The sequence below is a fragment of the Oncorhynchus mykiss genome, chromosome 18 (assembly GCF_013265735.2).
Source record: "Oncorhynchus mykiss isolate Arlee chromosome 18, USDA_OmykA_1.1, whole genome shotgun sequence".
In the NCBI taxonomy this organism is placed as follows: Eukaryota; Metazoa; Chordata; class Actinopteri; order Salmoniformes; family Salmonidae; genus Oncorhynchus; species Oncorhynchus mykiss.
In genome coordinates this window covers 12,281,505-12,308,860 of record NC_048582.1, presented here as the reverse complement: position 1 = coordinate 12,308,860, position 27,356 = coordinate 12,281,505, and the positions used below count along the sequence as shown (strand labels likewise).

Below are 27,356 nucleotides of genomic sequence, written 5' to 3'. Positions count from 1 at the left end.
CTGTCCACCCACAGCTGCCCACCCACAGCTGCCCACCCACAGCTGCCCACCCACCACCCACAGCTGCCCACCTACAGCTGCCCACCCAACACCCACCCACAGCTGCCCACCCACAGCTGCCCACCCACCACCCACAGCAGCCCACCCACAGCTTCCCACCCAGCAGTTAAAACAGTTATGTAACATCATTTAGAAATCGACATACAAGTTTAATAGCAGAAGAAGTCTTCTCAGTTTACTGAATGAAAGATGAGCGCATTTTGTGGACCTCATTATCAAGCAACGTAGACAGTGATTGGTAACCCCACTCCCTTACCCTGAACTTTGTAAATATGAGGGGAAAAATAACATCTTATAAGGAATCCAAATTCATTGCCGTTCTCTCATGCAAGTCAAATGACAGACAGTTGAGGAAGTCACTGCAGACTATTGAGATGCAACCCAGGGGACTACTTCAGGGGTGTAACCTATTCCCTGTCCTCACCATCTACTACCACTAGTGTGAAGACATGACAGGCCATGCAACATTAATGATCCATTCTCTCACGGACATAGAACGATGTGTATCTTTAGCTCTGAAGATGTAGCAAAAGTCTTTCTGATGAGGTTCTACAGACACAATGCTTTTCATTTAGAAGGTGATTATACACATATGGCCTACTTACAGGCCTACATGTACATTTTGATGGAGATGTTGTGTAAAAGGCGTCATGAGATGGGCTACACAAGCAAGTCAAGGGAAGTACAAAGCAGAAACCTTGGTGGATTTTACTGAAATATATTTGGACTACAGGGACAAAGGAGAGACAAATGAACCATTAGAACTCACTCAAAACAAACAATAGGTGGGCAAACCACACATGACAATCCCCCTAAAAAAAGTTCACAATGAATAACATTTCCTCATAATGTAAACTGAAGAGCCATATTGTTTAACAGCTTGTGATAAAAAGTGTCTTGAAAGATTTAAAGAAAGTAACTTTGTGAATGATTCATTTCTAGGTATTGATTTATTTCTCAGTTATCGTTCAGTCAAATATTAAAATACATCTAATTGACATGAAGAGGATGAGACTAAGGAATGTGGACAGTTTCCCTTGGACCTTTCCACCAGATGGTTTCCATAGGACAGGTAGTTTCCCTTTCGACATAATGTCCTCTACCTGGCACCTTGCTACACTACGAGGCCCACTTCCTTCTCGTGGTCCAGCAGGGAGCAGCGGTCCTGGAGAGAGGGGGTGGATGGACCTCGGCTGTCCGGCTGGCTGGAGAGGGAGATGGGCAGGGAGAGGCGGCTGCCCTGGCTCAGGCGCTCCCAGGCACCGCGGAGGGAGGGAGGGGTGCGTCGCCGGTCGTCCAGACCCACGTGGGTGCTCACCTGGCTGGGGCTCAGGCTCTTCATGTTCCCCTGGGCCCGGAACTCATACGTCTCGATTGACGTCTTCTTATACCTGGAGCAGGAAGAAGCAGGAGAGGACTGAGGTCAGTTTTAGTAAGAGAGAGAGAGCAAAAGGAGGGAAGCTCCCTCTACCAAATTATGGCTTAGCGAATTGGTAAACACTGTACACTTAGAAAGAATGAGATATATTCTAACATTTGATCAAATCTGTCAGCCTTTCCTCTCTTACTTGGACCAGTCGGCGCTGTGGATTTGTACATTTTAACGCACTCTCAATTCTAATATTTTAATCTACCTATAGGCAGCATGTGCTGGCCCCGCCACCCGCGCAGTTGGGAGGGGGGGGGGATAAGGGGGGTGACATCTACCCTCTTTCTTTCTACCTGTCCTTGTTCTGTATGTCTTGTTTTGTAATATTTGTTTTGTACCCAGAACTCTGGGTCTTGTTGTTCCTGTCTGCTCTTTTATGTTTAAATAAGCATTGCACACTTGTCTTTTATACACCATTCTGGTGCGTGTTCAATAAACAATATTTGAACGAGTAAACGAGAGTATGAGGAGGATGGGGAGAAAAGTGTAGCGACAGAGACTTGACCTGAAACGGACAAGTGGCGTGTTAATACAGGCAAAATAACGTGTGAGTGAGTAAGACAAACATGACATAAAAACATGTGGCATGTAAGGAACAGAAAAGGAGAGAAAGATTGAGACATTTACACTGTTTTCCATAAATAAAGAGGGAGTTGGAGTGGTTCCAAATAGTGAACTAGATACAGCTGAGAGGTCAAAGTGCACTGTGTTCAGTCTGTGTAGTATTCAGTGAGTGGGCTGCTGCAACAGAGACACTCTGGACACGGTGCCCTGGGCTGTTCTACAGGCACACGCTACTTTACTCAGGTTACTATGGAAACGCTTCTCAATGGACCGAGTTTACAGTGAAGAGATTGAGATTTTGGTGCATGAAAAGTGGTATAAAAATGCTTGCATGCCGTCCAGTAAAAGTTCCCATCTGGGATGTTGAAAGGTATGCAAAACATCTAGGAGGGCAAGTTTGATTGGTTGAAATAAATACACAGCAAAATCCCCAACAGACAGGGAGATAGATGGAAGGACGGACAGACAGAGAGGCAGAAGCATACACTCACAGTTTTAACAGCAGGGAAGAGATGACCACAGACACAGAGGAAGCTGCCATAGCTGCTGAACCCATCCATGGCTGTAGGACCAGACCAGCGGGCAGAAACACACCTGGATGGGTACAGTGCAACCCAGCTTTACTACATACACACACACACACACAGAACTGCACTGTTGGTGCTAGGATCACAGGCATTTTGCTACACTCGCAATAACATCTGCTAAATATGTGTATGCGACCAAAATAAAATATGATTTGTTACTGACCTGCGGCGATGGGAATCCCTACCAGGTTGTAGATGAGAGCGAAGACAAAGTTGATGCGTATCCTCTGAACAGTCTTCTTGGACAGCTCAATACAGGCCACCACGTCTAACAGATCATTCTACGTAGAACGGAGAAAACAACTCAAATCACTGAAGTTCCTTTGGGACAGAAAATACACCCAGGAGACCTCATCTCACAACACATGTAACTAGGATGTAGTTAACATCCCAACCACACCCCACTCTGCTCCTCACCCTGATCAGCACCACGTCAGCTGCCTCTATGGCCACGTCTGTGCCCGTCCCTATGGCGATGCCCACGTCGGCGCGGGCGAGGGCGGGCGAGTCGTTGACCCCGTCACCCACCATGGCCACCCTCAGACCCCTCTCCTGCAGCTCCTGCACCTTGGCCACCTTGTGGGACGGCAGCACCTCCGCAAATACCTTCCTGATGCCCACCTGGAGGAGGGACAGAGACACAATTCAGACGTGTGTGTGTGTGTGTGTGTGTGTAATGAACGCCACGCTGCTTGCTTAGCAAGTACCACTTCCTCCTGATTCAGCTCACACCAAGACTCGAACCCAGAACCTCTGTCTTGCTAGCACACGTGACGGCCCTCCCAAAGAGTCTTACCAGTCGGCACCACCATAAAATGTACAATTTGGCGGCACAAGTGGCGACCCTTCAGGCTGAGGAGTTTCCCACATCCCCATGTGCTGCACATGCATGCGTGCGGTCTCTATCTTTCTCTTACCTGTGTGGCTATAGCCTTAGCAGTACGTCTGTTGTCCCCAGTGATCATGACCACCTCTATCCCCATGCTGAGTAAAGTATGGACAGCCAGGGCAGACTCGGTCTTCACTGTGTCTGCTATGGCCAGCATGGCACACAGTACACCTAGGGCATAGGAAGAGGAGATGGAACATGTCCCCGACACGGAACGGTGAGGTTGACGCAGGGGATTGACACATATCCCATGTTCAGTGTATGTACCTCATAGATAAACCACTGTTGGAGTAGGACACAGTCCTGAGGGTCATAGATAAACCACTGTTGGAGTAGGACACAGTCCTGAGGGTCAGAGATAAACCACTGTTGGAGTAGGACACAGTCCTGAGGGTCATAGATAAACCACTGTTGGAGTAGGACACAGTCCTGAGGATCATAGATAAACCACTGATGGAGTAGGACACAGTCCTGAGGGTCATAGATAAACCACTGATGGAGTAGGACACAGTCCTGAGGGTCATAGATAAACCACTGATGGAGTAGGACACAGTCCTGAGGGTCATGGATAAACCACTGTTGGAGTAGGACACAGTCCTGAGGATCATAGATAATCCACTGTTGGAGTAGGACACAGTCCTGAGGGTCATAGATAAACCACTGTTGGAGTAGGACACAGTCCTGAGGGTCATAGATAAACCACTGTTGGAGTAGGACACAGTCCTGAGGATCATAGATAATCCACTGTTGGAGTAGGACACAGTCCTGAGGGTCATAGATAAACCACTGATGGAGTAGGACACAGTCCTGAGGGTCATAGATAAACCACTGTTGGAGTAGGACACAGCCCTGAGGGTCATAGATAAACCACTGTTGGAGTAGGACACAGTCCTGAGGGTCATAGATAATCCACTGTTGGAGTAGGACACAGTCCTGAGGGTCATAGATAAACCACTGTTGAGAGACAGTTCAGGACTATTACAATATGTGTCCATAACCTGACCCAGTGGGATGTGAAGGCTTTTCTTCTGTTGGACCCCCCCCAAAAAACGACCTTCCGTGAACTAACAATCGCACTTGACTTTTTCCACTTACCAGCACTGACTCTGCTGATAGCTACTTTAATGAGGAAAAATGTACTTACTATGACTGATATGTATGTGGTTGTCCCACCTAGCTATCATGAATGCACTAACTGTAAGTCTCTCTGGAAAACAGTTCTGCTAAATTACTCAAATGTAAATGTCTGTCATTGGACTGAGACTGTACCATCTATAGCTACCAGGATGGCTGTCTGCCCCTTGGTCTCGTGGCTGGACATGGCGTCATCCACGTCAGCTCCTACATGAAGCCCGTTCCGCCTTATCCACTCTCTGTTCCCGATCAGGACCGAATAGGAGGGGCTAGCAGAGGCACCTGGACAACACACAAAACACCATTAGCAATGGAGTGGACTTCAAGGCTAGACAACTTTCTACATTGTAGAATAATAGTGAAGACAACAAAACTATGAAATAACACATATGGAATCATGTAGTAACCAAAAAAGTTTAAAACAAATCAAAATATATTTTATATTTGAGATTCTTCAAAGTAGCCAGCCTTTGCCTTGATGACAGCTTTGCACACTCTTGGCATTCTCTCAACCAGCTTCATGAGGTAGTCACCTGGAATGCATTTCAATTAACAGGTGTGCCTTCTTAAAAGTTAATTTGTGGAATTTATTTCCTTCTTAATGCGTTTGAGCCAATCAGTTGTGTTGTGACAAGGAAGATGTGGTATACAGAAGATAGCCCTATTTGGTAAAAGACCAAGTCCATATTATGGCAAGAACAGCTCAAATAAGAGAAACGACAGTCCACCTGTCACACCCTGATCTGTTTCACCTGTCTTTGTGCTCGTCTCCACCCCCCTCCAGGTGTCGCCCATCTTCCCCATTATCCCCTGTGTATTTATACCTGTGTTCTCTGTTTGTTTGTTGCCAGTTCGTTTTGTTCGTAAAACCTACCAGCGTTTGTTTCCCTGCTCCTGCCTGTTTCTTGCTCCTGTTTTTTAGTCCTTCCTGGTTTGACCGCTCTGTCTGCCCTGACCCTGAGACTGGCTGCCGTTTTGTACCTTACCCCACCATTCTAGATTATTGACCCCTGCCTGCCCTGACCCTGAGACTGCATGCCCCGGTTTAGTATTAAACTTTGTTTCTTCAAAACTGTCTGCATCTGGGTCTTACCTAAAACATGATACCACTATTACTTTAAGACATTAAGGTCAGTCAATCCGGAAAATTTCAAGAACGTTGAAAGTTTCTTCAAGTGCAGTCGCAAAAGCCATCAAGCGCTGTGATGAAACTGGCTCTCATGAGGACCGCCACAGGAAAGGAAGACCCAGAGTTACCTCTGCTGCAGAGGATAAGTTCATCAGAGTTATCAGCCTCAGATTGCAGCCCAAATTAATGTGTCACAGAGTTCAAGTAACAGACACATCTCAACATCAACTGTTCAGAGGAAACTGTGTGAATCAGGACTTCATGGTTGAATTGCTAAAAAAGAAACCACTACTAAAGGACACCAATAAGAAGAGACTTGCTTAGGCCAAGAAACACGAGCAATGGAGACCGGTGGAAATCTGTTGTTTGGTCTGATGAGTCCAAATCTGAGCCTTTTGGTTCCAACCACCGTGTCTTTGTGAGACGCAGAGTCCGTGAACGGATGATCTCCATATGTGTGGTTCCCACCATGAAGCATGGAGGAGGTGGTGTGATGGTGCTTCGCTGGTGACACTGCCAGTGATTTATTTAGAATTCAAGGCACACTTAAGCAGCATGGCTACCACAGAATTCTGCAGCGATACGCCATCCCATCTGGTTTGCGCTTAGTGGGACTGTCATTTGTTTTTCAACAGGACAATGACCCCAAACACACCTCCAGACTGTGTAAGGGCTTTTTTGACCAAGAAGGAGAGCGATGGAGTGCTGCATCAGATGACCTGGCCTCCACAATCACCCGACCTCAACCCAATTGAGATGGTTTGGGATGAGTTGAACCACTGAAGGAAAAGCCGCCAACATGTGCTCAGCATGCGTGGGAACTCCTTCAAGCCTGTTAGAAAAGCATTCCTCATGAAGCTGGTTGAGAGAATGCCGAGAGTGTGAAAAGCTGCCATCCAGGCAAAGGGTGGCTACTTTGAAGAGTATAAAATATATTTTGATTTGTTTAACACTTTTTTTGGTTACTACATGATTCCATATGTGTAATTTCATAGTTTTGATGTCTTCACTATTATTCTACAATGCAGAAAATAGTAAAAATAAAGAAAAACCCTTGAATAAGTAGGTGTGTCCAAACTTTTGATTGGTACTGTACATCATGAGTACGACCACCAAGTAAAGGGGTAAAAACCGTGATGTTGTAAAGCAACACTGACCTGACACTGACACAGTATCGCCGACCAGGCTGCTCTCATCAGTCGTGGCCCCCTGCAGTGTGACCTGGGTATGACAGGAGTCCTGGTCACCCTCCAGCAGTACCTCCTCAATGTTAGACACCTTACAGCTGATCCCACAGCCTGGCACCGACTGGAAGTCCTTACAGGAACCCAGAACATCTGTCTCCAGCTCCTGATATACATACAGACAGGCGCTCGCTCACACTAGTTATTTATTTCATTACATTGAGCCCTTACTTCACTAGGTAAGTTGACTGCGAACATTCATTCTCATTTATATCAACGACCTGGAGAATAATTCCAGGGTAAAGTGGATAGAATGACCTTGTCTGTGTTTATACAGCGGCTAAAGCACAGATACCTGGTAGATATCAATGAAATACCCTCACCTCTTTGCAGTGCTTGGCCACAGCCATCCCCAGTGGGTGTTCACTGCTGGCCTCCGCTGTGCCCACCAGTGCCAGGACCTTACGCAGGGGCAGCCGTGCCCTCTCCCACAGCACCAACACCCTGGTCACCCGCGGGACACCGTTAGTGATGGTGCCGGTCTTATCAAACATCACTGCACCGATCTGAATGGGAGGAAAGGAGGGAGCGGACAACACTGTCATTTTCTGTCTGTGTTACTGCTGGTAGCTTTAGCTGTGGCTTTTAGGGTTAGAGCAGTGGAAAATGCCTATCATACATGTTCAACTTCACACTAAGTCACCATAACCGACTCTACCCTGTACCCGGCCCACAATACAGTTTGGAAAACACTGGACGTTTACGGGAAGTATGTTTCGGTTGGGAGGTAGTAAATAGAGGTGCATTGCCTTGTGGGCCATCTCCAGCGGCTCCCCTCCCTTGATGAGGATGCCGTTCTGGGCTCCGACCCCCGTGCCCACCATGACAGCTGTCGGGGTCGCCAGGCCCAGAGAGCAGGGGCAGGCGATGGACAGGACTGTGATGGAGGCCTGGAAGGCGAAGCGGACAATAACATCTGTCTTGGGGATGTTCTCATCGTAACCCTGTGAGGTTGAAACACACAAACACTATGATTCAGAACTGGTCTTTTCATTCAGAAAGTACATCAATGCCATAAGGCTTTGTTAGGAGTTTGATAAGCTCTTGTGGTTACTCACAGGAAAGTACTCCTTCACAACATGGAAGTTGACAAAGCCGATCACCAGCCAGACCAGCAGTGTTAGCACTGAGGCAATGACTATGAAGGGTACAAAGTAGCCACTCAGTCTGTCTGCAAACTGCTGGATGGGGGCCTAGTCCAACAAGAGATGTTTCAGATACTTATATCTTCAGTAACTGATTATATTGTAACTTACACAGGTAATTGTAGCCTACAATCAAAGATGTCCCGTCTTGACCTTGGCCGTAAAGTGGTTTGTTTACCTTGGATGTCTGTGCCTCCTCCACTAGTTTGACTATCTGACAGAGGGTGGTGTCTGCTCCTACGTGGGTGGCCTGCACCAGTAGAGATCCGTGGGCGTTGATGGAGCCAGCTATCACTGAACTGCCGGGCTTCTTACTCACAGGCATGGGCTCACCTGACCACAGAGAGAACATTGACCACCCCATCAACCATGGTACACCACCAAAGAACCACAATGACTACCAGCAACCACCGATATAGACTACTAAATGACCACAATGACTACCAGCAACCACCGATACAGACTACTAAATGACCACAATGACTACTGGCAACCACCGATACAGACTACTAAATGACCACAATGACTACCGGCAACCACCGATACAGACTACTAAATGACCACAATGACTACCGGCAACCACCGATACAGACTACTAAATGACCACAATGACTACCGGCAACCACCGATACAGACTACTAAATTACCACAATGACTACCGGCAACCTCCGATACAGACTACTAAATGACCACAATGACTACCAGCAACCACCGATACAGACTACTAAATGACCACAATGACTACCAGCAACCACCGATACAGACTACTAAATGACCACAATGACTACCAGCAACCACCGATACAGACTACTAAATGACCACAATGACTACCAGCAACCACCGATACACACTACTAAATGACCACAATGACTACCAGCAACCACCGATACAGACTACTAAATGACCACAATGACTACCAGCAACCACCGATACAGACTACTAAATGACCACAATGACTACCAGCAACCACCGATACAGACTACTAAATGACCACAATGACTACCAGCAACCACCGATACAGACTACTAAATGACCACAATGACTACCGGCAACCACCGATACAGACTACTAAATGACCACAATGACTACCGGCAACCACCGATACAGACTACTAAATGACCACAATGACTACCGGCAACCACCGATACAGACTACTAAATGACCACAATGACTACCGGCAACCACCGATACAGACTACTAAATGACCACAATGACTACCGGCAACCACCGATACAGACTACTAAATGACCACAATGACTACCGGCAACCACCGATACAGACTACTAAATGACCACAATGACTACCGGCAACCACCGATACAGACTACTAAATGACCACAATGACTACCGGCAACCACCGATACAGACTACTAAATGACCACAATGACTACCGGCAACCACCGATACAGACTACTAAATGACCACAATGACTACCGGCAACCACCGATACAGACTACTAAATGACCACAATGACTACCGGCAACCACCGATACAGACTACTAAATGACCACAATGACTACCGGCAACCACCGATACAGACTACTAAATGACCACAATGACTACCGGCAACCACCGATACAGACTACTAAATGACCACAATGACTACCGGCAACCACCGATACAGACTACTAAATGACCACAATGACTACCAGCAACCACCGATACAGACTACTAAATGACCACAATGACTACCAGCAACCACCGATACAGACTACTAAATGACCACAATGACTACCAGGAACCACCGATACAGACTACTAAATGACCACAATGACTACCAGCAACCACCGATACGGACTACTGAATGACCACAATGACTACCAGCAACCACCGATACAGACTACTGAATGACCACAATGACTACCAGCAACCACCGATACAGACTACTAAATGACCACAATGACTACCAGCAACCACCGATATAGACTACTAAATGACCACAATGACTACCAGCAACCACCGATATAGACTACTAAATGACCACAATGACTACCAGCAACCACCGATACAGACTACTAAATGACCACAATGACTACCGGCAACCACCGATACAGACTACTAAATGACCCCAACGACAACGATCGTCGTTAGTGAATAGAGTCATGCTACCTAGATTTTCAATGCATTTCTCCACACTAGGTGGGTCATGTAGTGGTATTTTGCTAATGTTAAATAAAAAAAGGTGCATTTACATGCCTTTACCCTTCACTGCAACACAGTCAATCACCAATAGACCACAAAAGGACCATAATGACAGTAAACCACTATGGCCCATTGGCTCCCCAACAAAACGGTTCTTACCTGTGATGAGGGACTCATCTGCCATGGAGCTTCCCTCGATCACCTTCCCGTCCACGGGGAACTTTCCCCCAGGCACCACCTTCACTATGTCTCCTCTCTGGACCAGCTCCACCGACACCTGCTCCTCACTGACACACACAGCACAGACACACACACGCACGTACGCACACAGCACAGACACAGTACTGATTTATTGTGGTGAAATATTCTCAGAATAGTTGATGGACACAGCTATAAACAGATTGTAAAGAAATCAAGGCTAAGGCAGGTTTGATTATATGAGGCCAATATAAAAATAAACATCACATAAAATAAACATATTTTTCCACAAATGTTCACTGTGGGAAAATGAACCTGGGTTTAGGTTCACCTGAGGATGGAGTGGTCAGGACCTAACGTGACCACAGTGGCATCAGTAGCTTGCAGTGACATCAGCTTGGCCAGTGCTTCAGATGTCTTACTCTGCAGAATCGGAACAGGAAACACAGAGACAATGACATGAGTGGGTGTTGATTAAACCTGGGAATTACCAGCCGACCTCAGCATAAGTCTTCAGCCTGTAGTCTGGTGATTGCTTTCCCACACTGACACCATAATAACACAATCATATGACCATAAATGCCACAAAAACTGACCAGATATGACCTAGAATAACCCCCTGGCCATCCACCATCCATAAAGCTGAGAGCAACAGAAGTACTTCCAACCAAAAGGACTTTAGCTGTGGTCCAGGTAAAGGAAAGTGGAATGCAACCCGCATAACTAATTGTAGGAGAAACACTAGAATTGAGTAGAGTAGAATAGAGTGGAATAGAGTAGAATAGAGTAGAGTAGACAGAGTAGAGTAGAATAGAGTAGAATGGAATAGAGTAGAAAATAATAGAGTAGAATGGAATAGAGCAGAGTAGAGTAGAATACAATTGAGTAGAGTAGAACAGAGTAGAATAGAATGGAATAGAGTAGTGTAGAATAGAGTAGAATGGAATAGAGTAGAATATAATAGAATGGAATAGAGTAGAGTATAATGGAATAGATTACAGTAGAATATAGTACAGTAGAACAGAGTAGAGTATAAAAGAGTAGAATGGAATAGAGTAGAATATAATAGAATGGAATAGAGTAGAGTATAATGGAATAAAGTACAGTAGAGGAGAATGGAATAAAGTACAGTAGAGTAGAAAATAATAGAGTAGAATGGAATAGAGTAGAATGGAATAGAGCAGAGTAGAATACAATTGAGTAGAATATAATAGAATGGAATAGAGTAGAATATAGCATAATAGAATAGAGTAGAGTAGAATAGAGTAGGGTAGAATAGCCTTACCTTTGCTATGTGCTCCAGCCACCGGCCCAGGGCGATGAAGACGAAGAGCATGGGCGGGGTGTCAAAGAAGGTGACAGGGCTCTGATTGGCTCTCTCTGCCATCGCCACAATGAGGACCACAACTGAGTAGATGTAGGCGATGGAGGTTGCCAGGACGATGAGGACGTCCATGTTAGCCGTGCGGTGTCTCAACGAGCGGTACGCCTGGATGTAGAAATAACGACCCCCGAAGATCTGATGGAGGAGTAGGATGTGAGGGAGGGAAAGAGGAGGAGAGAGAGAGCAAGAGACAGAGAGAGATTGAGAAAGAGAGGTATGAAGAGAGAGAGCAAGAGAGACAGAGATTGAGAAAGAGAGGTATGAAGAGAGAGAGAAATGTGACTTACAGTTATTATATAATGGACTACGACATACAGTAGATCAGCAGTATCAGGGCTTGGTAGGATCCTATAGTATCTGGGGGTCAAAGACACATCTACAGTACTGAGACTGAGCCAGTATCAGGGCTTGGTAGGGTCCTATAGTATCTGGGGGTCAAAGACACATCTACAATACTGAGACTGAGCCAGTATCAGGGCTTGGTAGGATCCTATAGTATCTGGGGGTCACAGACACATCTACAGTACTGAGACTGAGCCAGTATCAGGGCTTGGTAGGGTCCTATTGTATCTGGGGGTCACAGACACATCTACGGTACTGAGACTGAGACAGTATCCGGGCTTGGTAGGGTCCTATAGTATCTGGGGTCACAGACACATCTACAGTACTGAGACTGAGCCAGTATCAGGGCTTGGTAGGGTCCTATTGTATATGTGGGTCAAAGACACATCTACAGTACTGAGACTGAGCCAGTAGCAGGGCTAGGTAGGGTCCTATAGTATCTGGGGGTCACAGACACATCTACAGTACTGAGACTGAGCCAGTAGCAGGGCTTGGTAGGATCCTATAGTATCTGGGGGTCACAGACACATCTACAGTACTGAGACTGAGCCAGTAGCAGGGATAGGTAGGGTCTTAGTATACCTGGACAGGTGTACAGAGCAGGAAGAAGGCCAGGTTGAGGAGGGAGAGGCCTGGGAGAAGGTTCTGCTCCTCGGGCATAGAGCCACCGTGTTCCCCGTGCTGACTGTCCATTACCATCATGTAGATCATCAAGCCCATCACTGGCACCCCAAATACCAGACTGAACAGGAACGAGTTCTTCCACCTGGAACACACACACACACGCAGGACGCATGCAGAGAGGAGAGTGTGTTAAATCAATTCAAGGTTGATTCAAAAACACATATCTCAAGTCAAAATCGACAGAGGACCAAAACAGATACTTACTGTTGAATCTCTTCCCCATGATCCAGGTTGTTCCCAAAGCCTTCAGCTTTCATTAGAGACGCCCCAAAGCCCAGCCCCTAGAACAGACAGAGTTATTACAGTTGTAAATATGGGTAAGAATATGTACCAACACTGTAATTGCACAATGTGAATATATAGGTGATCAAAACAATTACAAGATGTTGGTGATGGAAAAACAAATGTAGCAACCAAATTTAAAGAGACATGGCAGCAAAGTCAACTTCTAGCTAGCTACCTCAATCATTCTGATGATGTCACGAGCTCCAAGCACTTCTGGGTCAAACTTGATCTGGGCTTTATTGGTTGCCAGTGCAACTGAGGCTTCTAGAATCCCTTTGGTCCTGGTGAGTTTGGACTCAATGTTATGGACACATGACGCACATGTCATCCCAGTTACCTACACATGAGATGAGCAAAACAAATTTAAACTTAATGCAGCTGTACCAGACAATCCGTTGGCCCAATGTAGTACTGGACTAAACATCAAAGAAAATGTATTTAGCCAAGCATAGAAATGTATTTAGCCAAGCATAGAAATGTATTTCTTCTTTCTCCATGTTGTCTCAGCCAATGAGAAGACTCACAGAGAGGTCCAGTTTCCCATCCATAACAGCATTGTCCTCTATCAGTGTGGCACCGAAGCCTAGACCCTCTATGAGCTGTGTTATCCGCTTGGCATCAACAATACCAGGGTCATACTTCACCTCCGCCTTACCAGCCATGAGGGCAACCAGCACTGAGATGACACCTGGAACACACAATGTTGTGCAGTTAACCCCTAACCAGGGAAAGTGGCATCACCACAAAATACTTGTTTATCCTCATGATAGAAACTGTACTGCCAGGTCAAGCGTTCTGCTTAGTGACTCTATGGGAAATGACAGTGACCTAAAGGATAACATCACCCACCTCTGTGTTTGACTAAGTTCCTCTCAATGTTGGCCACACAGGAGGCACAGGTCATGCCTGTCACACGGATGAAGCACTTCTGAACCTTCCCCTCCTCATCAGCAGTGGCCATCTTGGTAGAGCCAGAGCTACCGTTAATGGAAGTCTTGGTAGAGCCAGAGCTACCGTTAATGGAAGTCTTGGTAGAGCCAAAGCTACTGTGAGCCATTCTGGGGGAGTGGGGGGAAAGGGGAGTCTTTCGTCTTTGAAGGGGAGTGGTTGGTAGAGTTTCTGCAGAACCAGATTCTTCAGGAGAAAAGAACACAACATACACTGCTCAAAAAAATAAAGGGAACACTAAAATAACACATCCTAGATCTGAATGAATGAAATATTCTTATTAAATACTTTTTTCTTTACATAGTTGAATGTGCTGACAACAAAATCACACAAAAATTATCAATGGAAATCAAATTTATCAACCCATGGAGGTCTGGATTTGGAGTCACACTCAAAACTAAAGTGGAAAACCACACTACAGGTTGATCCAACTTTGATGTAATGTCCTTAAAACAAGTCAAAATGAGGCTCAGTAGTGTGTGGCCTCCACGTGCCTGTATGACCTCCCTACAACGCCTGGGCATGCTCCTGATGAGGTGGCGGATGGTCTCCTGAGGGATCTCCTCCCAGACCTGGACTAAAGCATCCGCCAACTCCTGGACAGTCTGTGGTGCAACATGGCGTTGGTGGATGGAGCGAGACATGATGTCCCAGATGTGCTCAATTGGATTCAGGTCTGAGGAACGGGCGGGCCAGTCCATAGCATCAATGCCTTCCTCTTGTAGGAACTGCTGACACACTCCAGCCACATGAGGTCTAGCATTGTCTTGCATTAGGAGGAACCCAGGGTCAACCGCACCAGCATTTGATCTCACAAGGGGCCTGAGGATCTCATCTCGGTACCTAATGGCAGTCAGGCTACCTCTGGCGAGCACATGGAGGGCTGTGCGGCCCCCCAAAGAAATGCCACCCCACACCATGACTGACCCACCGCCAAACCGGTCATGCTGGAGGATGTTGCAGGCAGCAGAACGTTCACCACGGCGTCTCCAGACTCTGTCACGTCTGTCACATGTGCTCAGTGTGAACCTGCTTTCATCTGTGAAGAGCACAGGGCGCCAGTGGCGAATTTGCCAATCTTGGTGTTCTCTGGCAAATGCCAAACGTCCTGCACGGTGTTGGGCTGTAAGCACAACCCTCACCTGTGGACGTCGGGCCCTCATACCACCCTCATGGAGTCTGTTTCTGACCGTTTGAGCAGACACATGCACATTTGTGGCCTGCTGGGGGTCATTTTGCAGGGCTCTGGCACTGCTCCTCCTGCTCCTCCTTGCACAAAGGTGGAGGTAGCGGTCCTGCTGCTGGGTTGTTGCCCTCCTACGGCCTCCTCCACGTCTCCTGATGTACTGGTCTGTCTCCTGGTAGCGCCTCCATGCTCTGGACACTACGCTGACAGACACAGCAAACCTTTTTGCCACATCTCGCATTGATGTGCCATTCTGGATGAGCTGCACTACCTGAGCCACTTGTGTGGGTTGTAGACTCCCTCTCATGCTACCACTAGAGTGAAAGCACCGCCAGCATTCAAAAGTGACCAAAACATCAGCCAGGAAGCATAGGAACTGAGAAGTGGTCTGTGGTCACCACCTGCAGAACCACTCCTTTATTGGGGGTGTCTTGCTAATTGCCTATAATTTCCACCTGTTGTCTATTCCATTTGCACAACAGCATGTGACATTTATTGTCAATCAGTGTTGCTTCCTAAGTGGACAGTTTGATTTCACAGAAATGTGATTGACTTGGAGTTACATTGTGTTGTTTAAGTGTTCCCTTTATTTTTTTGAGCAGTGTATTAACAAGACCGTTGGTTGGATGGGTTATGCATGGATGGAGAGAGAGAGCTTTCAGTGTAAGGGGGGGTGACATAAAAGAACCAGACCGGTTCATAATCCGTTTATAAGCTTGTTTTACTGGCCCCAAGTCTGGGTAATTCAAGAACACTTGATGCCACACTAGAAAGCACACTTGTCTTGTTTCCAAGGAGACCTGTGCCCAAGTGCTGCATACTCTCCACTAATAGCAAGGCTGGATGGAAATAGAATGCTTTGAACAGCATTGTCCATTGAAAGCAGTATTACTGTATGCCCACCGCTGTGAGACTGCCAATTTGGTGAGTTTGGAATGTTGAAGTAATCCATTTCTCTGTATTCTGTACAACGATGTACCTACTCAGTTGAGCCCCCCTCCCCATATTACATGAATGAAATGTCTGATTAGAAAAGTGTAGTTGTGATTTTTGTTCAAGGTGAAATAAACATATTAAGCATACCTATGAGTGAAGCATCAAATCCCATGTCTTCAATGGCTGCCCTTAGTTCCTCTGGCTGAGTCAGACTGGGGTCAAAGGTGACGGTCCCCTGTTCCTCCTTTAATGACACCGCTATAGAACACACCCCAGTCATCTCAGAGATCTTGCCCTCTATGGACTGGACACATGAATTACAGGTCATCCCTACAATCCCAATGACAGACGTCTGAGTCAGTGAATCCAAGATGGAGGATGACACAGGTGTCTCCCCTTGACCACAATCTATACTTGTGTCTTTGTTCGTAAGAGTCGCACCAAATCCCATGTTCTCAATCTGTTCCTTTACCTCCTCAGATGTCACTATGTGGGGCTGAAATTGTACTACTGCCTCTTGATCGCTCAGAGACACCTTGATGTGCAGAACCCCAGGCAGAGTGCCTATCCGTCCCTCGATGGAGCGCACACAGGACTGGCATGTCATACCCTTCACCCTGATCCTCGTCAGGGACTCTGTGGCCTCCGTCTCCCCGATCTTAGTCACCTCTTCCCCAGCCACGTCCACGACGCCGTAGCCCATGGCCTGGATCTCCAGAGATAACTCCCTGGTAGAGATAGATGATGCGTTATAATCCACCTGAGCCAGGCCACTGGCCACAGAGAAGTTGACAGACACCACTCCCTTCAGGCTAGTGATGTGGCTCTCGATGGCCTGGATGGAGGTCTTGGGGGTGAGGCCAGAGAGCTGGAAAACAGCCCGGGAGAGGGCCTTAGGTTGGGGGTAGAGCTCACTCTGACTCCCAGGCTCGTAGGCCAGGTTCTCATAGGTCCGCTTCTGGGAACACCAGGCCTCACAGGGACACATCTTCTCCTTAAGAGAGGGTCAGAGAGGTAGAGGACGAGAGCAAGAGAGAGAGAACAGATTGAGATGCACATACTTGATCATGTCAGTTATATGTAGGCTCAGTGTTTTCAGAAGTCGAAGCAGCAACGTTTTTTATAGCCCTTTAAATACTGGATGCCATGAAAAGCTGATTGCAATCAGCTCCTTGAAATCTTGAGTTAGATTTGTGACCGGCCCTTAAAAAGGCTTGAAGCAGAGGACAAGTTAGGTCACCACTGCTTCACAATGAATTCTCCAGTGTCAACATCGTTAGTGGCCCACTCTGGGAACGTACAGTACTTCTGGTCATCCACTGTATGAGGATGGAGCACACAGACCAGAGACTGCTGGTGTAAAACAAAGGTGTGGAAAGACCCATGGATTACTAGAAGCTCCAGGACCACGTGACCATAAGTAACCCTGCTCACACGGTAACAATGTGACTCTGCTTAGAGTCAACGCTCATCTGGATCTGACACCCAGGCTAAGAGGAGGAGAGGAGAGGCCAGGGAGCATTCGGTGCATTGGCAGTCATTGTGAACACCACCAATGCCTTTTTGTAATATGGTAAAACTGCAGTCTACCATACAATAAGAAATAACACCACCTCACCTGATCAATATGAACTCCTGACCTTGTGTCACATGTGGGCAATACATTTTTACAATATATGTTTCATTGCTGTATATTAGCCTACATTACTGTATATTAGCTTACATTACTGTATATTAGCCTACATTACTGTATATTAGCTTACATTACTGTATATTAGCCTACATTACTGTATGTCCTGAGGGAAGCCACAGCTCACACTGTCTGTTAAACAAATACTAAGATACTCCGTTTGTTGATGGGAATGTCAACCGAGAGAGAGCTTCCTATGTACAGTAGTAACCTCAAACCAACGGGTCAAGGGATAGATGTGATATTAACACACAACATGGTCTGACTTTCGTGGCTCAAAACAATATTTTCACAGATTTCAAATACATCAACTCAGAATTTATAAATACATTCAGAATTTTTGTGAGCAGTATAACGCCATACATGTATATCTAAAATGGGAATATACATTTACATTTAAACAGTTAAGAAACCGGTCAGTTAGTGTTTCTTACCTTTAGTTCAGCCTGATTTGCTTCCCTCCCATGGTCTGCGGTTTGTCCGTCTGGTACAGCTGTCCTAACAGCGCAAGGCGACTGACATTCAACCATACAAACCTCAACCTGTCCCACTACTGACGGCTTCGAAACATATTTAGTAAGGCTACTTATCGGATTTTGCGAAAACATGGTCACTTCTCTGTGGTTCTTTATTTGTTTCTCACAACACCCAGAGAGGGCAAAAGTTCGTGGTTCACGTTTCTATTAGGCAACACGCCACTATAATGTCAGAGAGCGCAGAGTGCAGAGCTGTGCACATGATTGAAGTCCAGTCGCACTGCTTGCGGTTACCTCTGTCTCTGGCAATGCCTTTCTTTTGCGCCCAGCTCTTGGACAAATCGAATTTCATTCGTCACATGCTTCATAAACAACAGGTGTAGGTAGACTAACTGTGATATTATTACTTACGGACCCTTCCCAACAATGCAGAGAGAAATAAAAAATAGAAATAACGGTCAATTAATAACACGCAATAATACAAGTAAAAAAGCTGTGGGCACTTGAATGATCGTAACAATTCACAGTACAGCTGTGGAACCCCCACAGTAACACGGAAACCCATGACAGTGTTTCACTGGGCACTTAGTTTGGTGATTGTGTTACTGTATTGTAGTGCAGATACAGCGTGTATTGTAGATCATTTACCTGGCATCAAGAGGACGCGCGCAAAGCCCCTCCCGTTGCACTTTATACTGGAAACGAGTGCAACAACGTAGCAAACTCGGTGCTGTGTCATGTATAAGCTACAAACATGCATATATACTCCTACACTCACACCTTCAGCATAGCCTAGCCTAAACCTACTCTGTGAATTCAAAATAGCCTTTTCATAATGGTAAATGCATAAAAATAACTTGTCGTTATTTTTCAATTACACTAATACATACAGTTGTTTAATTGTCATACTATAATGTTTTAAAAAAATGTAATAAGTTAATTGCAGAAGCAGATAATATAAATATGTCTGCGATATGAGTATGACATACTATTCAACAACAATGTCACACATAATATATATTGAATAAAGGCTCTATGAAGGATATGAATGAATGTCCCGACAACCCATATGCTTGAAGTTGTCTCAAATATAGCACAACTGTCTATTGTCTATTGACCCAAGCCATTGATCAGAGTATAGAGATTTTCTGAATTTAGAAGTAGTCTGAAGCCTGATAATAACATGAACATGTAAACACATAGAGGTAACACTGTATCCAGATTACTCACATAGTTCAGGTAATTCCTCATCCACTTAGTGGGCCATGTGGATCCATACATGGTAAACTTCCAGTTGGATCAGGGGCCTTCTGCAGTCTTCTTCAGAGAACGGATCTGAAGGCAAGACAACAATGGACAACTCCAGTCCGAACAGGATGAGCCGCATGACACAAGTCACAGTTATCCAATTTTGTCTGTAATGGATGATGTCAACTCTAAACTATCACATCACTGGAATGCTGGAGTGCTTGACTTCATGGAAAGAGAAAGCTATAGTATAAACCAATAGAGTTTGATAGAGTGTGATTATAAAAGTCCACATAGTCATAGTTAGGGGGGTGTAGGTTTACCTTGGCAGCTTTTGGTGACAGTTATTAGATATTGGCGACTATGGCCTGGCTGACAATAATGGATTCATTGTGGCAGGCATTGGTGCTATTCAATCTATATTGACATATCAACAAACATTGCTCAACCCAGTGCAACCAGCTTCAATAAAATACAATACTCTTCAATGAAACAAATCTAGGTTACATTTCCCAATATATCCCAATTTTAGATGACCAATAAGCCAATAATAGGTGAATTCTCATGACTTCCATGGCAGTTGTTTAAAATGTGGATTAATTCCAAGCCAACCAAGAATATAGAAGACTCAGAGGTCACAGACCTTGACGAACAGCTCACATTCACCCTAACATTCTCCTCCGAGCCATGCATCGGTGATTTGAACAGATCCTCGGGTTTATAGGCCACACAATGAAGCCTTTGACTGACTCCTACTGAATGCTCCTTCAATTCCAAATATAAACCTGCAAGTAAAGGCTGGAGAGTTGTGGGAGAGATATAGGATGGATCTTTTGGGATTGTATCACTTATGTTGGTTACACGGAACTAAGTATTTCTGTTTTCATACTTCCATGGACCCACATGATGTATTTTTTCTGCAGTCCCATCACAATACAATTTATCTTAGATTATAGACATTTGTTTTTTCTGGTGCTTTCTTTTCTTCTTAAACAAACACCCTCCCTATTAGAACCACGGAAGCGTTCTATCACATTCTAATGAGTATTTGATCACTTTCTTTCTGGTTGCTTTTATTTTGAAACGTCAATCAAACCGGAAGTTCTCGTATACACGTGGTCTAAAGCAGAACATACACACGTAACTAAACATTGGAGTTAGCTAGCTAACTTTCTCGGGAGTTTTGTGAAATGGACTCAGCTGGTGCTATCGACAAAGTGTAAGACAGTCATCTTGACCGAAATATAAAGTAAACCAAGGACATTACAATGTTTGGATGTTTGGTTGCTGGTAGATTGGTAAGTATGGAACTTGCTAACGGCAGCAAGCTAACTTGGGACTGAAATGACAGCTAACTACACATTTGGTATGAATGAACAATGTGTTATTGTATTCCCGGCTGCTCACTGGTCATTTCTACTCGTAGGCTACATATACCCATTGATTCTTGAACAATATAGCTAGTTATAAATGCTCTATGATATGAGCTAAACAGAGACAGAGGTTTTGTGTACATTGTTTAGCTTGTACAACTTTTCTTACCGTAGTTAGCTAGTATCATAACCCAAATTGTACTCATGTTTGTTGTTTTGGGGTGTCATTCTAAACAGAAAATGTATAGCTTCAAAGTATGTTTCCTACTACCATGACAGGGTACATGGACTTGCAAGCATGGCTGTCTATGAATGTAAGAGTCCCAAAAGAGATACATCATGATGTCCCTACCAGAGGCGGGTGGGAGGAGCTATGTGGACAAGCTCATTGTAATGTGTAATGAATGGCTGGAATGGAATTCGTGGAACGGTATCAAACATATGGAAACCAAGTTTGACTCCGTTCCATTTATTCCATTCCATCCATTGAGTCCATCCTCCTACAGCTCCTCCCACCAGCCTCCACTGGTCCCTACCTACCCCAATAATCAGTTGACCAAAAAAATGGCAGGGTCAAACTGGTGAAATACAGAAACAGATTGTGCCTTTAATTAAATGAAAAGTACCTCTTGAAATAACTCCAGCTCAAGTAGAGGTTACAATTGTCTTTTAGGTCCAGACTGACGCCCAGCAGGTTGCTGGTGACAAGTTTGTCTTCAACCTACCAGACTATGAGAATGTGAACCATGTGGTGGTGTTCATGTTGGGCACAGTGCCTTTCCCTGCGGGGATGGGTGGAGCCGTCTACTTCTCCTTCCCAGACCCTGTCGGTGGGCAGGTCTGGCAGCTCCTGGGTTTCATCACCAACGACAAACCAAGTGCCATCTTTAAAATATCTCAATTAAAACCAGGTGAGTATCATTCAAATGTATTTAATAAAGTCCTTTCATTAGTAGTTGTCACAAGGTGTTTTTTCAGTATGTGTGTTTTAGTGCTGTAGTGGTAAAACAATAGGTGGGTAAACTGTGATCGCCAGTTGTGGTGGGAAAAATAACCCTTCCTCTTCTTTTAATGCATTTTTTTGCAAAAGGTGGGTAAACTGTTGAGCAAAAGTTACACATCATTGGTGTTTCTGCTGTCTTCCTATAGGTGAGGGTGGAGAGCATCCATTTGGAGTTATGACAGTACCTCGGCTTGCCTCCGTGGCCCAAGTTGGTGTGTCTATTGAGCCTTTGGAGCAGCTGGTCCAGCAGACGCCTGTATCAGGTGCCACTGTGTGCGCTGTTGACTCCTTTATGCAGGTTAGAGCATTATGGGTGCTTTGCAGTGTACATAACCAGTGAAAGTAACTGTCCTTTGATAATATGTATACGAGTCAATACTCAAGCTGCTTGGTTTGATTGCTGTGTACCAGCAACACGTGTGTATTTACAGTGCCTATGGAAAGTCTATACCTCCAACTTTTCACTTTGCTTTTAAAGTGATAGATTTCATTTAAAAAAAATTGACACAAAATACTGTCAGTGAAAATAAAATTCTACACGTGTAAAAAAAACAACAACTAAACTATAGTTGTTGCATATGTATTCACCCCTTTGTTTAGGCAAGCCTAAATTAGTCCAGAAGTCAAACTTGGTTTAACATATCACATAAGTTATATGGACTCACACGGTTTACATTGTTTTTAATGACTACACCTTCCTCTGTCCCTCATACATATTGAATTTCAAGCACAGATTAAACTACAAAGACCAAGTAGTTTTTTCGAAAGCCTCAAAGGGCAGTGATTGGGAGATGGGTAACAATAACAAATCAGACATTGAATATCTCTTTAAACATGATCAAGTTAATTATGCTGTGGATGATGTATTAAACCAGGTATTCCCAAACTGGGGTACGTACGTGCAATGCCATCGGGGGTACACCAAATAAAAATGTGATTTCACATTTTTAAAAACAGTCCATTTATATTTTCCAACAGGGCTGTACATTTGGGTGAGTTTTTTTTATCTTACCTGAGTAGCCTCTTCACTGCCAAAAAATAAAATAAACCACCTAGCGTTTAGTGAAATAACAACACTGTCTAGTAGCCTAGTAGGTAGCCTAGTCAAATAATTTACATTAGTCTCTCGCGGGAATTCCACTAATGGTCCGTATGTAGCCAAACATAGCTGCTGCTCATTCCGTTTGCTGGAAAATGGATAAATGGTCAAATTTAAAAAAGGCCCGTGTCCATAGACACATACCAGCTCTACTGTTACTACCAGCAGTACTACACCTGCCAACAACAAGTTGGTCTGCTTCCACGAGCACATCCATAGAGACACATACCAGCTCTACTGTTACTACCAGCGGTACTAAACCTGCACCTGTCAACAACAAGTTGGTCTGCTTCCACGAGCACATCCAATGCTAGCATCAGTAATTCTACATTTGTTGTTAGACCAGCTAGCATGGATGTGAATCTGATGCAGCCGAAGAGCTACTGCCCCCTTACCCGGGAAAGCACCAAGGTACTGCCCCCTTACCCGGGAAAGCACCGAACAACAGACAGGGACGTTGGACCATCGAAGAGGCGCAAATATGATGAGAACTACATTGATTTGGGGTTCACTTATATTGGGAGTAGTGCCTTTCCTCAGCCACAGTGTGTTATATGTGCAAAAGTAAACCTTCACTCTTGCGCAGACATTAGACAACAGACAGACAACAGATACCATTAATAAGGGGCCAGAAGCATCTTATATGGTGAGCTACCGAGTGGCTAGGACAGGCAAGCACCATACTATTGTGGATTACTTAATTCTTCCTGCTGCTGCAGATATGGCTGGAACAATGCTGGGGGAAAAGGCCCAAAAAACTATACAGACAATGCCTTCATCGAACAACACTTTCATGGTGCATCAGTGACATGGCAGGAGATGTTTTGAAACCATTGCTGCTTTGCATACAAGCCAGTGAATATGTGTTACAGCTGGATGAGACAACAGACGTGGCGGGCCTGGCACATGTCCGTTATATCTATGGGGGGTCAATTAAGGAAGACATCCTCTTCTGGAAACCAGGAGAGGATATTTTTAAAGTGCTGGACAGCTTTGTGACATCAAATGGACTTTGGTGGTCAAGATGTGTTGGTATCTGTACTGATGGAGAAAAAGCCATGACAGCGAGACATAGTGGAGTGGTAACGCGTGTGCAAGCAGTTGCTCCCGATGCCACTTGGGTACACTGCAGCATCTACCGAGAGGCTCTTGCTGCCAAGGGAATGCCTGACAGCTTGAAAGACGTTTTGGACACCACAGTGACAATGGTTCACTTTGTTAAAGCAAGGCCTCTGAACTCGTGTATTTTCTGCATTATGCAATGAAATGGGCAGCGACCATGGAACGCTTTTACAACATACAGAAGTGCGCTGGTTTTCAAGGGGCAAAGTATTGACATGTTTTTTGAATTGAGAGACAAGCTTAGTTATTTTCTGACCATAATATTCACTTGTCTGACTGCTAGCATGATGACGAGTTTGTCACACGACTGACCTATCTGGGTGATTTAAATCCTCGCCAGAATGATCTGAGTCTAGGATTACAGGGACTCTCCGCAACTATATTCAATGTGCGGGACAAAATTGAGTTGGATATCTTCTCTGTCTGCATTGACATGGACAACACACAGGTCTTTCCATCATTGTATGATTTGTGTGAAAATTAACTCAAGCTTCCGGACAATGTCAAATGTGATATAGCGAATCACCTGAGTGAGTTGGGTACGCAAATACACAGGTACTTTCCCCGAAACACATGACACAAACAACTGGATTCGTTATCCCTTTCATGTCCTGCCTCCAGTCCACTTACCAATATCTGAACAAGAGAGTCTCATCGAAATTGCATTCATGTGGTTCAGTGAAAATGTTATCAGAAGCCTGCGCTCAGAGTATCTTGCCCTAGCAAATCACACTGTTAAGACTCTGCCCTTTGCAACCACGTACCTATGTGAGAGTGGATTCTCGGCCCTCACTAGCATGAAAACTAAATACTGGCAGACTATGCGTGGGAAATGATTTAAGACAAACTCTCTCCAATACAACCCAACATTGCAGTTATGTCCATCCTTTCAAGCACACCCTTCTCATTAACCTGTGGTGAGTTATTCACAATTTGATATGTAAGATGGTTAAATAAAGAGCAAAATTATATTTGTGCCCTGGTCCTATAAGAGCTCTTTGTCACTTCCCATGAGCTGGGTTGTGACAACTCACACTCATTCTTATGTTTAATAAATGTATTGTATAGTGTGTGTGGCAGGCTTACAATGATGGCAAAAAACATTTGAGAGCACGCTGACCCTGGTGCTAGAGGGGGTACGCAGCTGGAGGTTGAATGTTTGAAGGGGTACGGGACTATTAAACGTTTGGGAACCACTGTATTAAACCACCCAGATACATCAAAGATGCAGTCGTCCTTCTGAACTGAGCTGCAGGACAGGAAGGAAACTGCTCAGTGACTTCACCATGAGGCCATTGCTGATTTTAAAAACCGCTACAGAGTTCAATGGCTGTGATGGGAGAGAACTGAGGATGGATCAACAACATTGTAGTGACCCCATGACCTAAATTAGAGTGAAAAGAATACAAATACACAGAAGATTCCAAAACATACATATGTATGTGACAAAGCACTAAATACTGGAAAGGAAACACTTTTTGGCAAATCTGATACATCACTGATGTGATGCCTCATCTTCCAGCATGGTGGTGGCTGCATCATGGAACGATTGACATCAGCAAAGACTGGGGAGTATTTCAGGATGAAAAGAAACAGGATGGAGCTAAGCACAGGCAAAATCCTAGAGGAAAAACTGCTTCAGTCTGCTTTATACCAGACACTGGGAGAGGAATTCACATTTCAGCAGGACAACCTGCAACACAAGGCCAAATCTACACTGGAGTTTCTTACCAAGAAGACCGTGAATGTTCCTGAGTGGCCAAGTTACAGTTGACTTAAATCTGCTAGACAATCTATGGCAAGACTTACTGTCTAGCCATGATCCCCAACACCTTGACAGAGCTTGAATTTTGAAAAGGAGCAAATATTGCACAATACAGGTGTACAAAGCTCAGACTTACCCAAGAAGACTCACAGCTGTAATCGCTGCGAAGGTGTTTCTAACTAATTAAGGTATATTGGCACTTATTTTTCATGAATCTTTAACACTTTAACACAAAATGGGAAGAAATCCAAGGGGGGGGGGGGGGGGGGTAGACTTTCTACAGGCACACTAGCATTGTGTTCATTTGTATTAGGTTGCACAAACAGTCAGTGAGCAGAACAGTTGATCATTATGACAGGGGGTATTTGAGACCATATCTAAAGGAGACTTCTCAAACATGGGTCTATTGTAGACCCACTTCCTCTCTGCTTACCTCGTGTCAAAATACATCCCCACAAGTTATTCCTTTTTTGTCCACATATGGCACATGTGCAGGACTTTTATTTTGATGTTGCTAAAGAACACCTACACACTCAGCTGACCAACTCAACTCTCTCTCCTCAGTTCACTCAGAAGATGCTGGACAGTTTGTATAATTTCTCCTCGTCTTTTGCCGTTTCCCAGTCGCAGATGACTCCAAACCCCTCAGAAATGTTCATCCCTGCCAGTTCCATCCTCAAATGGTAAAATGATTCCCTGTTGCTCATATTCAAAGTCAGACCATTTAAACACCTGCTTGAATTAACCCAATCAATTATTTTAAATTTACCTGACCCACGTTTGTGGAACCTGTGGTTATTGGGCTGGCTACAAGGAAACTAACATTTGAGGAATTTCTCAATCAGTCAGTTAAGCATGGACACTGCAAACGATCTGAATGTGCTTCCTAAATCAAAAGCATAAAGTCATGTGCTCCTCTGATATTTCTCCCCAGGTATGAGAACTTCCAGAGGCGCATGGCTCAAAACCCTAATTTCTGGAAGACTTGAGTTGTCTCAACGATACCACAGTGTTAAAAACCATGATAAAGGGGCATAGACAGAGAAGACCAAAGACTTCATTTTCTGTTCCAGAATGTCCAGGAATGGTCCTCCACAGAAGACGAAAATATTGTTTTATAGCAACAATTACTACATGTTTTGTCAAATATTAAACGTTTCTTAAAATTCTCTTTTCACCACTACTTTATTCCATACATATTTAGCTTGCCTGGAGAAGCGGATCCTAGATGCTTCATTTATTTTCATGTTGAAAACGTTCATTGCTAGTGCATGAGATGCACTTTAGGGGCAGTT

At 44.8% G+C, this 27,356-nt stretch overlaps 2 protein-coding genes across 7 annotated transcripts; one reads left to right on the top strand and one right to left on the bottom strand.

Moving 5' to 3' along the window:
• Positions 1–188: 188 nt before the first annotated feature.
• Positions 189–21,380, bottom strand: LOC110495539 (copper-transporting ATPase 2). 3 transcript variants are annotated; one of them, XM_036951302.1, is made up of 22 exons: positions 21,242–21,380; positions 19,682–19,786; positions 16,433–17,279; positions 14,065–14,349; positions 13,740–13,903; positions 13,391–13,552; positions 13,135–13,211; positions 12,829–13,012; positions 11,806–12,039; positions 10,852–10,943; positions 10,482–10,609; positions 8,360–8,514; positions 8,095–8,229; positions 7,786–7,980; positions 7,360–7,542; positions 6,950–7,142; positions 4,799–4,945; positions 3,558–3,700; positions 3,058–3,261; positions 2,804–2,921; positions 2,545–2,647; positions 987–1,451 (listed from the first exon to the last, which is right to left on the bottom strand). In XM_036951302.1, exons 2-22 carry the CDS (start codon positions 19,730–19,732, stop codon positions 1,175–1,177), a joined length of 4,077 nt encoding a protein of 1,358 aa, XP_036807197.1. In that variant the 5' UTR covers positions 19,733–19,786; positions 21,242–21,380; the 3' UTR covers positions 987–1,174. The 3 variants fall into 3 exon arrangements, with proteins under 3 accessions (XP_036807195.1, XP_036807197.1, XP_036807196.1); XM_036951301.1 differs by lacking the exons at positions 19,682–19,786; positions 21,242–21,380 and adding an exon at positions 18,410–19,092 and having other exon boundaries at positions 14,065–14,222; positions 14,256–14,349; XM_036951300.1 differs by lacking the exons at positions 19,682–19,786; positions 21,242–21,380 and adding an exon at positions 18,410–19,091 and having other exon boundaries at positions 189–1,451.
• ck073 (CK073 protein) lies at positions 20,759–27,230 on the top strand. Of its 4 annotated transcripts, none has more exons than XM_036951033.1 (5): positions 20,759–20,997; positions 21,746–21,983; positions 22,222–22,373; positions 26,686–26,744; positions 26,996–27,230. In XM_036951033.1, the coding sequence occupies exons 1-5, from the start codon at positions 20,968–20,970 to the stop codon at positions 27,048–27,050; spliced, it is 534 nt and encodes a 177-aa protein (XP_036806928.1). In that variant the 5' UTR covers positions 20,759–20,967; the 3' UTR covers positions 27,051–27,230.
• Positions 27,231–27,356: the final 126 nt, after the last annotated feature.

Excerpts from the sequence above, each read along its gene's own strand:
- LOC110495539 (XM_036951300.1), bottom strand. The coding sequence starts at position 18,583 with ATGTTTTCGCAAAATCCGATAAGTAGCCTTACTAAATATGTTTCGAAG. Across the intron at positions 12,040-12,828 it reads TGCTCTGTACACCTGTCCAG|ATCTTCGGGGGTCGTTATTT; the intron begins GTATACTAAGAC and ends CTCCTCCATCAG. Across the intron at positions 8,230-8,359 it reads AGGAGGCACAGACATCCAAG|GCCCCCATCCAGCAGTTTGC; the intron begins GTAAACAAACCA and ends TTGTTGGACTAG.
- ck073 (XM_036951032.1), top strand. The coding sequence starts at position 20,968 with ATGTTTGGATGTTTGGTTGCTGGTAGATTG. Across the intron at positions 21,984-22,221 it reads AATATCTCAATTAAAACCAG|GTGAGGGTGGAGAGCATCCA; the intron begins GTGAGTATCATT and ends GTCTTCCTATAG. Across the intron at positions 22,374-26,625 it reads CTGTTGACTCCTTTATGCAG|TTCACTCAGAAGATGCTGGA; the intron begins GTTAGAGCATTA and ends CTCTCTCCTCAG.